At 45.9% G+C, this 12234-nt stretch overlaps 1 protein-coding gene across 1 annotated transcript in view; it reads right to left on the reverse strand.

Moving 5' to 3' along the window:
• LOC107298260 (2-acylglycerol O-acyltransferase 2-A-like) overlaps window positions 1-11834 on the reverse strand; it is an 18719-nt gene extending 6885 nt beyond the window's left edge. Inside the window, exons 1-3 of the mRNA XM_029286482.1 lie at window positions 11741-11834; window positions 8054-8232; window positions 1285-1489 (exon numbers count right to left, since the gene is read on the reverse strand). Coding sequence (XP_029142315.1) covers window positions 1285-1489; window positions 8054-8232; window positions 11741-11834 — 478 coding nt within the window. The remainder of the gene's footprint in view (window positions 1-1284; window positions 1490-8053; window positions 8233-11740) is intronic.
• Window positions 11835-12234: the final 400 nt, after the last annotated feature.

Below are 12234 nucleotides of genomic sequence, written 5' to 3' on the forward strand. Positions count from 1 at the left end.
CCTCTTTTAACCCTCTGATTCTTATAGCATGTTCCATCTCTCTAAATTGTGACATCACATTATCATTTTGTAATATCTGCACTTCTTCTTCAACCTTTCCCATTCTCTCCTCCATTCTCTCCTCCATCCCCTCCATCTTCTCCCCCACATCATCTATACGTTCATCTATACGGTCCACATGAGAAGCAAAACCTTGAAAAATTTGAGATAAATTCTCACACAATTCATCATTTTTCTTTACAAGAAGTTCCTCAGTTTCCACTCTCATTTGCTGTATAATTTGCTGTGTTTGTTGTGTCATTTGTTTTGAGAGCTGTGCCAAAGAATCTTGTAAGTCCTTGAGAGTAATATAGGGAGGAGGAGAGGGTGGGGGGGGGTTTGCTTTCTGCTGTGGTATTTGTACAGCTGGAGATGAAGCAAGAGCTTTAGGCACTGCAGAGGTTCCACGTTTAGAAGCCATTGTAACTTAAAAATAATTGTAAAATTATCTTAAAAAATATCAAAAGTCAATGCAGAACAGCAGTCATTTAATTAGAATTTTTCTAGATTTTTCCTTCAATTTTTCTATATTTTTACAGTCTGTTACATTGTAGCAATCCACAACTGGAAGAGAAGTGAAAGTTTTCCTTTAGAACAAAGAAGCGGTTTGACCGCAGCCATTTTTTTCTTTAAGTTTCACTTTCAACTTAAACATTACAGAAGATGTCTTGAAGAAGATCGAGTTAGAGTTGAAATTTTATCCAAAAAATCCAGCGTTCCTGGTAAGCTCTGTCTCTTAGAGCTTTACTCACAGTTCAAATCTTTAGCATTGGAGGTGGGAACGGCGTCTTGCTTCATTAGAACGAAGACGTCCCGATCTATGGAGATGGCTGTGAGCTCCGGCGGAGTTCACACCTACATCTCCCCGAGAGCCCTCAGGGAGACTAGGGAACTCTACGCCTACTCACCAGCAGCTCACCTTCTTCCCTTCGCCCGAGAAGAAGGCTGAAGCCGGCAAACAGCTGATACGCGCTGTTTTGCCAGCTTTTACATAGAACGCTGACGGGAGGCTGTCAGATTGCCTCCATCGGCCGCTGGCAGCCACCGGAAGTCCATCACTGGAGGTTTTTAAGAATGGACTGGACAGCCATTTGTCATCTGAAATGGTATAGAGTCTCCTGCTTGAGCAGGGGGCTGGACTAGAAGACCTCCAAGGTCCCTTCCAGCTCTATTCGGATTGACTGATTGATTTTGCTCTTCCAAAAGTTTCCCAATGAATCAGAAATCCCTTCCAAGTTGGCTTACCTATACTCATCACGTAATCCCGGAAAAAGGGGGCTCGGAACAACATATCCAACATCGTCGGGTGAAGCTTCAGGCCTGGGAAGTGTTTGGAAAAGCCGGTGGCTTCGGTGCAGAAATTAATGATGCCGCCAGCTGGCAAGATGCCATGTGGATGAAAGCCGAAGATGTAGTTCTTGGATGGATCCAAATCTGCCGTCTTCACCAGCTGGAAGACCAAAGGCATTTAGGATACTTGTCCATTTCTTATTTATTTATTTTATTTATATCCAGGATTAATTACTCCCCTCCGCTTTTACTGGTGTTATGATGATGATAAGGATTCTGTTGCTTTGCATGTACACTGAGTGCTTCTGCACCGGGGACAATTTCCTCGTGTGTCTTGGCCAAATAAAGGATTCAGCTCAATCCAATCCAATCCAATCCAAGTCCATTATTTTTAGCAAATAACTCACAGTGGTGAACATATCCAGCCCCACTTTCCTCTTTCTATTTTCACCACAACAACAACCCTGAGAGAGGGGGGGGAGGGTAGGAGGGAGGGAGGGAGAGAGAGAGAGAGGGAAGGAGGAAGGGAGGGAGAGAAAGGAAGGGNGGAGGAAGGGAGGAAGGGAGGGAGAGAGAGGGAGGGAGGGAGAGAGGGGGAGGGAGGGAGAGAGAGAGAGGGACAGAGAGAGAGGGAGGGAGAGAGGGGGGCGGGAAGGAGGAAGGGAGGAAGGGAGCCTCCATTTTATTTATTCCCAGCTTGGACGGGACCCTGAAAGAAGATTTTTCTTTCAACAATGCCTAAGGCAGGACTACAACTCAGCGTCTCCTGGTGATTGGCCCAAAGTACCCAGCCGGCTTTCGTGCCTAAGGCGGGACTAGAACTCCTGATCTCCTGCTTTCTAGCCTGATGCCTTAACCCACTAGACCAAACTGGCTCTCTTATGCTGTCTCAGCTCTCTTTTGTAAGAAAGATGATGAAAGGATGGGTTATACTGGGTTGGATTGTATGACCTCTGAGGTCCCTTCTGACTCTTACATTCTATGAGGCTAAGATGACCCTTCGCCTTGTTTCTCAAAGCACAGCTGCCATTTTTTTTCCTGCCACACTCATTGATCTGAGCACACTAAACTTTTCCCTTTCTGAACTTCCAGGCTTCTTTTGCTCACTGCATTCAATTTATCACCAGGCGCATCAGGCGCAGGCAGATCCCAGCTGTTTACTAGCCACTCGCAATGGGCGTCTTTCACAATTCCTTCTGATTAATGAGGCTGTTATGGAGCTCACGGCTATGAACTGGCCTGGTTGGGTACATCATGTTCCTCCTTTAATCCTTACAAAGTTAATTCTTTAGAAATGGGATTATCTCTCTCTCTCTCTCTCTTTCTTTCTCTCTCTCTCTCTCTCTCTCTCTCTCTCTCTCTCTCTCTCTCTCTCTCTCTCTCTCTCTCTCTCTCTCTCTCTCTCTCTCTCTCTCTCTCTCTCTCTCTCTCTCTCTCTCTCTCTCTCTCATTCCTTCTCATTCTCTCTCTCTTCCATCTATGTCTCTCTCTTTCTCTCTCTCTCTCTCTCTCTCACACACACACATACACACACAAACCTGTTTATCTCTCTATCTATCTCTATTTCTCTATCATATATCATAGCTATCTATCTATCTATCTATCTATCTATCTATCTATCTATCTATCTATCTATCTATCTATCTATCTATCTCTATTGTTGTTAATTGCGAAGTTGCAACCCCATGGACAATGTTCCTCCAGGTCTTCCTGTCCTCTACCATCTTATATCTATATATCTATATCTATATCTATCTCTCTGTCTGTCTACCTGCCTGCCTGCCTGCCTGCCTGCCTGCCTGCCTGCCTGCCTGCCTGCCTGCCTGCCTATCTATCTATCTATCTATCTATCTATCTATCTATCTATCTATCTATCTATCTATCTATCTATCTATCTATCTATCTATCTATCTATCTGTGGTCTGTCTGTCTATCTATCTATCTATCTATCTATCTATCTATCTATCTATCTATCTATCTATCTATCTATCTATCTATCTATATCTCTCTGTCTGTCTGTCTGTATATTTATCCATATAACTCAGGATTGTATTAGCTTTTTTGGCTGCTGCTGCACACTGCTGGCTCCTGGTCAAGTGATCGTCCACTAGGACTCCAAGGTCCCTCTCACAGTTACTGTTTTTAAGCCAGGTCTCGCCCAGGCTGTATTTGTGCCTTTGGTTTTTGCCTGCCGAAATGTAAGACTTTGCTTTTCTCCAGATAGTATGAAAATGAAAAATAGGGCTTTTTTTCTGGTGTGTACAACCTTCCTCCTTAAACCCCAGGCCATCACAAAGCTCTTTGTTGTATTTCAAAAGCCTGCAACACCTGTTTGGCTGTAGGCCAAAGAACCACTCAAAGAAAGATAATTGCATGAGAAAACGACCCCTTGGCAATCTCTCTTTTTTTAAAAAAGCCCTCTTGAGCCCTCTTCCCACAGCCACAAAGAGGCTTTTGAACCCAGTCAAGTGGGCACAACCTGGGTTGTGTTGACAGGAAGATGCCACCTTCTAGATTTGATTGCAAAAGTAAAAAAAAACTACAATTCGGCTAACCACGTCAACTCTTCCCCACTCTTAAATTCTCTTTAAAAGAGAAGGAAGCACACAATGACCGATCATTTATGCAACATTTGTGGTTATATTAACTGGGTATATGATTCCCACAGAAGTTTTGGAGAGTCGATATAAAAAAAAAAATCTGATTTTGCCCGTTGGCTTTTCCTGTCAGAAGGTCACAAAAAAGGATCAGGTGATCCCTGGGACACTGCAGTGCTCATAACTGTGAGTCAGTTGCCAAGGATCTGAATTTGGATCACGTGACCATGGGGAGGCTGCAACGGTCATAAGTGTGAAAAAGGATCGTAAGTCACTTTTTTTTCAGTGCCGTTGTAACTTCGAACGGACACTAAGTGAACTGTTTTAAGTCTAGCTCTATTGCAAGCATGAGAAATTAAACTTTTACTGCAGGGGTCATCAAACTTGGCAACTTTAAGACTTGTGGACTTGAAGTCCCAGAATTCCTCAGCCAGGCATGCTGGCCATAGTTCCCCCATGCTGGCTGAGGAATTCTGGGAGTTGAAGTCCATAAGTCATGAAGGGGCCATAGTTCCCCCATGCTGGCTGAGGAATTCTGGGAGTTGAAGTCCGCAAGTCATGAAGGGGCCATAGTTCTCCCATGCTGGCTGAGGAATTCTGGGAGTTGAAGTCCGCAAGTCATGAAGGGGCCATAGTTCTCCCATGCTGGCTGAGGAATTCTGGGAGTTGAAGTCCACAAGTCATGAAGGGGCCATAGTTCCCCCATGCTGGCTGAGGAATTCTGGGAGTTGAAGTCCGCAAGTCATGAAGGGGCCATAGTTCTCCCATGCTGGCTGAGGAATTCTGGGAGTTGAAGTCTACAAGTCTTAAAAAGTTGCCAAGTTTGAAGACCCCCGATTTAGTATATCCAACAGCAATGATTTTCATGAGCATAACTTTCCCGTTTATTGATTTGTCACTCCAAGTCAGTCTCGGCTCTTCACAACTGCCTGGATTGGTCCTTGCAGCTGTTGTTGTTTGTTTTGTTGATTTGTACAATTTCCTAGTCTGGAAAAATGACATCCAGACTCCTTATTTTTTCATACTGTGCCACCAGGGGGCGGCACCTGGCTGCTTTGTCTGTACTGAAAAGCTAATTGAGGTCAGGGCTGGTATCATCAACTAGTGCTTTTTTTATGGCAGGGGTCTTCTAACTTGGCCCTTTTATGACTTGTGGACTTCAACTCCCAGAATTCCTCAGCCAGGCATGCTGGCTGAGGAATTCTGGGAGTTGAAAGCCGCAAGTTATGAAGGGGCTATAGTTCCCCTATGCTGGCTGAGGAATTCTGGGAATTGAAGTCCACAAGTCATGAAGGGGCCATAGTTCCCCTCATGCTGCCTCAGGAATTCTGGGAGTTGAAGTCCACAAGTCATGAAGGGGCCATAGTTCCCCCATACTGGCTGAGGAATTCTGGGAGTTGAAGTCCACAAGTCATAAAAGGGTCACGTTTGAAGACCCCTGGTTTAAGGGTAGAGTTTTGTCTATTTAGAGACCAATCTCTTGTGGCTTAAATATCTTATCTGTTGGGCACTGATTTAAGGACTCTGTTACTTTGTGTGGAAAAGATAATTTAATGCATCTTCTGAATCTATATACGACTAAAAACATCCTGCTTGTCTGTCTATGTAACCTACAACTGGGGTGAAATGGAGCATCATAGGGCTACTGTTTCTGAACCAAGGTACCCCAAACAGGCTAAGAGGCAGAATGTGACCAAAATCCAGGATGCATGACTCCCACAGAAGGGAAATTTGGCAAATTTTATATCAATGTCTTGACATAAAACTATCATCTGTCCAAAAGATTTTTTTTCCCCCACAAGGCTATTCGACTTACTAGTTTTTCTTTGAAGACGTTTCGCTTCTCATCCAAGAAGCTTCTTCAGCTCTGTCTTCAAGGAAAAACAAGAAAGTCCACTTGCCTCGTGAAAAAAAAACAAACATCTTTGGGATAACTATGACCTGGATGACTGAGAATCTCCATAGATATCGTATGTCCAGTTTGGTACAACAATCAAACAGGGCAGGCACAGACACCGTCAGGTTGTTAGGACTGCAGGAAAAAAAAAAAACACGTCGCAACCAGCCTACCTCCCATCAGAGGCCTGTATATTGTGGGGGTCAGAAGGAGGGCTGAGGAAATATCTACATGAAATTGTGATACACCACAGTTGAACCCAAAATTTCCACTGCTAAGCAGGAATAAGAATAAGAATAAGAATAGAATAGAATAGAATAGAATAGAATAGAATAGAATGGAATGGAATGGAATGGAATGGAATCGAATCAATCGAATCGAATCGAACCGGAAGCGGAACCGGAATCGGAAGCGGAACAGGAACAGAACAGAATAGAAAATATGGAATGGAATGGGAATGGAAACGGAACAGAACAGAACAGAAAATATGGAATGGAATAAAATGGAATGGAATGGAATGGAATCAGTGGTGGGATTCAGCCAGTTCACATCACTTTGGCAGAACTGGTAGCTAATTTTTTGTTGCCCAGGCCCAGAATGGACTTCCAGAAGCAGCATCCACACAGAGAACCAGTTGTTCACATATTTGAATCCCACCACTGAATGGAATAGAAATAAAACGGAACGGAACGGAACGGAACGGAGCAGAGCAGAGCAGGGCAGGGCAGAGCAGGGCAGGACAGGACAGGACAGGACAGGACAGGACAGGACAGGACAGGACAGGACAGAACAGAATAAAAGAGCTGGTAGGACCTTGGAGGTCATCTACTCCAACCCCCTGCTCAGGCAGGAAACCCTATACCATTTCAGACAAATGGCTGTCCAGCCTCTTCTTGAAACTTCCAGTGTTGGAACAGAACAGAACAGAACAGAACAGAATACAGAATAATGGGAAAGAATGGAATGGAATGGAATGGCATGGCATGGAATGGAATGGAATGGAATGGCATGGAATGGAATGGCATGGCATGGCATGGCATGGCATGGGGAGGGAAGGGGAGATGGAGGAGGAGAAGGAGAAGGAGAAGGAGAAGGAGAAGGAGAAGAGAAGAGAAGAGAAGAGAAGAGAAGAGAAGAGAATTTTTTATTGGCCAAGTGTGATGGGACACACAAGGAATTTGTCTCTGCTGCATCATCTCTCAGTGCACATGCAAGCAACAAGCGATAAATCATGATCGTAATCATAAAATACAATCATCATTTATCCGTTAAATGACAGTAATTCAGTGAGTTTTACCCCATTTTGTGACCTTTCTTGCCACAGTGATTAGGTGAATCACTGCAGCTGTTAAGTTAGTAACATGGTTGTTAAGTGAATCTGGCTTCCCCATGGACGTTGCTTGTCAGAAGGTTCCAAAAGGAAACACTGCAACCGGCCTAAGTACATGCCAGTTGCCAAGCATCTGAATTTCAATCAGATCAGCTCGGGGATGCTGCAGCCTCTGTGAAAAGCTCTCATCAGTCGCTTTTTTCAGGCCCGTTGTAACCTCAAACGGTCACTAACTTAATGGTTGTAAGTCAAGGACTGCTTGTATAAATCTCCCGTCATCTCCTTGACAGCCTCTTTCTCCACCCATTATGCAGCTGGAGGCTCCGCTGCCTCTTATCCGCTCGTTCCCTAAGCAGCTTCTCTTCATCCCCATCTCCCAAGGTCTTTCTCCCATGCCATTATACTCCTTCCCTCTAGGGCAGACATGTCAAACACAAGGCCCGGGGGCCGGATGCGTCCCGCGAAGTGGTTTCATGTGTCCCACGAAGCCATCCTGGAAACAGTGAGGGAACTGCCCCCTCTGCCATGGCCCTGGCCCAGGCCAGCTGGAGCCAATGTACAATTTTGTGGTGGCCATCTATGCTGAAACGCATTCAGTCTTAGTTCCATAAGTCCCTGCCCCCGCATGGCCTGAGAGGAACAGCAAGGCTCCTCCAGTGGACCATGCCTTGGCACTTGCCCTGGTCCCACTCCCTTCTGCCAGGGACCCTCAGATCTATCCCGCTACTGCCCAGGCCCCTACAGGCACCCTTGACGCGAACGATGCAGAGCTGGCCACACCCACCCAGTAGGCCACACCCACCCTGCCCACACCCACCCAGCCCCCTGAGGGCAACCACAATGCTGATGCGGCCCTCAATGAAATTGAGTTTGACACCCCTGCTCTAGGGGGACACGTACCGAAACCGGGAAATAATCTTTCATGTATTGCCAGACGACCGAATTCCGCATCCAGTGGGAGCGCCGCCCACCTTTGCTCGGGGTGTCCCAGTCGAACGCCCACCAAACAGCATAGAGGGCGCTGATCAGCCAGAAGCGTGTGAAGAGGAGGAGGATGAAGACGGCAATGGAGCACTGAGCTGGAGGAAGAAAAGGGAGAATTGTTAGGGGTCTTTCACATTAACATGTTTGGTTCCCTAATCAGGAATAACAGAGCTGGAAGGGACCCTGGATGTCTTCTAGTCCAGGCCTCTGCTCAAGCAGGAAGTCCTGTTTCATTTCAGACAAGCGACTGTCCCGTTCAGGGGTAGGCAACCTTGGCTCTTTTATGACTCGTGGACTTCAACTCCCAGAATTCCTGAGTCAGCCATACTGAGGGGAAAGGGAGAGTTTCCAAGTTGAACCATGCTGGCTCAGGAATTCTGGGAGTTGAAGTCCACAAGTCATGAAGGGGCCATAGTTCCCCCATGCTGGCTCAGGAATTCTGGGAGTTGAAGTCCATGAGTCATAAAAGAGCCAAGGTTGCCTACCCCTGGTCCAGTCTCTTCTTAAAAACCTCCAATGATGGAGCATCCACAATCTCTGGAGGGAAGCCATTCCACTGGTTGATTATTCTCAGGGCTTTTTTTGTCAAAGAATACCCAGAACTGAGTTCCGGCACCTTTTTTGGATAGAACCTTGTAGGGTAGGCAAGGCGGGTTGTATGAAGTGTGTGAGTTCCGGCACCTTTTTTTTTTTTTTTTTTTTACAAAAAAACCCACTGATTGTTTTCTCCTCCGCAGATTTCTCCTCAGTTCCAGGTTGCTTCTCCCTTTGTTCAGTTTCCATCCATTGCTTCTGTCTTGCCTTCTGGTGCTTTGGAAAATAGGTTGACTCCCTCTTCTTTGGGGCAGCCCCTGAGATACTGGAAGACTGCTATCCTGTCCCCCCTCGTCCTTCTCTTCATTAAACTAGACACACCCAATTCCTGCAACCGTTCCTTGTATGATTTAGCCTCCGGTCCCCTGATCATCTTTGTTGCTCTTCTCTGCACTCTTTCTAGAGTCTCAACATCTTTTTTACATCGTGGTGACCAAAACTGGATGCAGTATTCCAAGTGTGGCCTTACCAAGGCCTTGTAGAGTGGTATTAACACTTCATATACTCTTGATTTTATCCCTCTGTTAATGTACTGTAGGAAAGTGTTGGCCTTTTTGGCAGCTGCAACACATTACTGGCTCATATTTAAGTGATGGTCCACTAAGACTCCGAGATCTCTCTCACAGTTACTGCTCTTAAGCCAAGTTTCACCTAATCTGTAACTGAAGCGTGGAAAGATAGCTTTTTAAGATGTTGGACAATTATGCAATCCTGTGTTGGTCTCTCCCAAACTTAGATCAGATGTTAGTGAAGTACAAAGATTGTTTGGATGTGGGTGAAACTTGGAATGTAATTTACTGGATTCCCTGCCTGGATTGCCCCTGAGACTGTGTGGGACAGGTGGGAGGAAGCTAACCACCAGATTGCAAGAACACAACTGAGCAGTTAGATGAAGAGACCCAAACTCATTGGAAGTCTCACACTGCAATGAACAAGGACATTCATTCAATTTCACATCTATTAAGATTGTCAGCCAAGCAGGGACAAAAATAGCCAGAGAAATTACTAAAGGCTGAGAAACGGGCCCCTTGTCAGCCAATAGGCATGCTGATTTATTACTCGCTTACCAGGTACTTAGGAGCCAAGGGCGTGACAATTAACGACTTAATAGCTGGCCACCAACACCCTAATTAACCACTAAGAGCCACACACAACCAGGCACCATATAAATACAACATGAAAAACAGACCAATGTGCACCCCTTCTGGAGAGAGAGAAATTGAATAGAATAGAGCTGGAAGGGACCTTGGAGGTCTTCTAGTCCAACCCCCTGCCCAAGCAGGAGAACCAGTGGTGGGATTCTATGTCTCTCCAGTCTACAACACTGTCCTTTCAGCAGTTCCAAAGAGACTCCACACCCATTTGCACCACTCAGGTGACCCTGAGGACACAGATAAATCTCCAAGTGGCCTCAACGACTCTCTAAAAAGGATGCAAATGACCAGTTTTTCTGCAAGGAGTATAAATCCTTCCATTTCCCCACCATCCAGTCAGAGCTGAAGCAGTTTCTGGGATGAGAAGTGAAACATCTTCAAAGGAAAAATAAGAAAGTCCAGTTGCCTCTTGAAAAAGCATCTTTGGGACAGTGATGACCTGGAGGATGGAGAATCTCCCTCGACAACAGATAGCAGAGTTTTGGGGACAAGATGTGCCCACTTGATCTACGCTTCCAAACTGACCCCTCTTCATTTTTCCGATGGAAAAACATTTCAGTGCTCTATTTCAAAATAAAAGCAGCAGCATGGTAACCTATCAAAATTCTCTACGGTGTTCCTGGAAGAGAAATTTCTACACTTTTCCAAGGACAGGATTTCCCCTTAGCTGTGTGTCAAGAATGAAACTTTGGCAGCTACAGGCCTCTTTGTTCCAACTTGCCATTAAAGTAAGGGGGAGTCATGGCCATAGTTCCCCCATGCTGGCACAGGAATTCTGGGAGTTGAAGTCCACCAGTCATGAGGGGGCCATAGTTTCCCCCATGCTGGCTCAGGAATTCTGGGAGTTGAAGTCCACGAGTCATGAGGGGACCATAGTTCCCCCATGCTGGCACAGGAATTCTGGGAGTTGAAGTCCACGAGTTGTGAATGGGGCAATTTCTGGAAAAAAGTCATTCCGCTGATTAATTGTTCTCACTGTCAGGAAATTTGTCCTTAGTGACAGATTGCTTCTCTCCTTGATTAATTTCATCCAGAATATGTTATAAAGGTAGTCCTTGGCTTACGACCCCATTGAACTCAAAATTTCTGTCGCTAAGCGAGAGCGCTGTGAAGCGAATTTTGCCCTGTTTTACTCTTTTCTTGCCACAAATGAACTATTGCAGTTAAGTGAGCAACACGGTTGTTAAGTGAATCTGGCCTCCCCCGTTGACTTTGCTTGTCAAAAGGTCACAAAAGAGGATCATGTGACACCCCCCCAGGACGCTGCAACCGTCATAAATATGAACCAGTTGCCAAGTGTCTGAATTTTGATCAGCTGGCCATGGGACTGCTGTGATGATTGTCAGCTTGAAAAAACAGTCATAAGACACTTTTTTCCAGTGCCGTTGTGACATTGGTCACTAAATGAATTGTTGTAAGTCGAGGCCAACAAAAAAGAAAGGTAGATCCCTGCCTGAAGGAGCTTGCAAAACTAATCCCTGTCCATCTCAGAGTCTTATTTCTGCAAAATGTACCCCTCGGTTTTGCTGCGCAATGCAAACCACCGGTGCAGATTTTTCTGGTAACCCCCTTAAAACAGGGGTCCCCAACCCACAGTCTGTGGACCGGTACCGGGCTGCAGCATGCCAGCAACCGGTCTGCACAAACAAGCAAAGCCACATCCACATGATGCAGGCAGCACACAAAACTGCACACCCTCAGGTCCATGGAAAAACCTCTCTCCACAGAACCGGTCCCTGGTGCCCAAAAGGTTGGGGATCTCTGCCTTAAAAGACAGCCCCCTCCCTCCCCCCCAACAACCTCCATATCCTTAAAAATGTCCCCTTAATTAGGAATAACTATCTTTTTTTTTTACCCATGCAGAAAAAACAGAAGACCCATTGAAGCACTGAAGCCGTCTGAAGCCGTCTCTCCCACGGGATGTGGCGAGGAGCGAATTCAATCTTCATCCTAGCAACCGAGCCCGTTCCACTTTCTTCGGACTGAAGACGCTGACCCAACGTTGTGGTGCTGGTTGCGGGAGGAAGGGGCAAAGTCTGTGGCCTCTGCCAGTCCAAGAAGAACACGGTGCTGGGTACAATTACAGTAATTAATGTGGAAATCTGGAGGAAACCCAGCCCCTTTTGGCACACTGGACCGGTTCAGTGTGTAGGGCTGGGTCATAAATTCTTGCTTCTCTGTTGCATCTCAGCCACCTCACCCAAAAGCAGCAGAAACGTTCAAGAGAAGTTTGAAGGGACCCATCTTCCTTCTGGTGCACCTTCTCCTCTTGGGAAAGACGCCAATGGAGCATTGGAAAGCACGCCGCACCTGTCTTCATGGATTTATTAGATTTTTTTAATCCGGCTT

Source organism: Protobothrops mucrosquamatus, unplaced genomic scaffold (assembly GCF_001527695.2).
Source record: "Protobothrops mucrosquamatus isolate PMUCROS unplaced genomic scaffold, P.Mucros_1.0 scaffold3824, whole genome shotgun sequence".
NCBI classification, from domain to species: Eukaryota; Metazoa; Chordata; class Lepidosauria; order Squamata; family Viperidae; genus Protobothrops; species Protobothrops mucrosquamatus.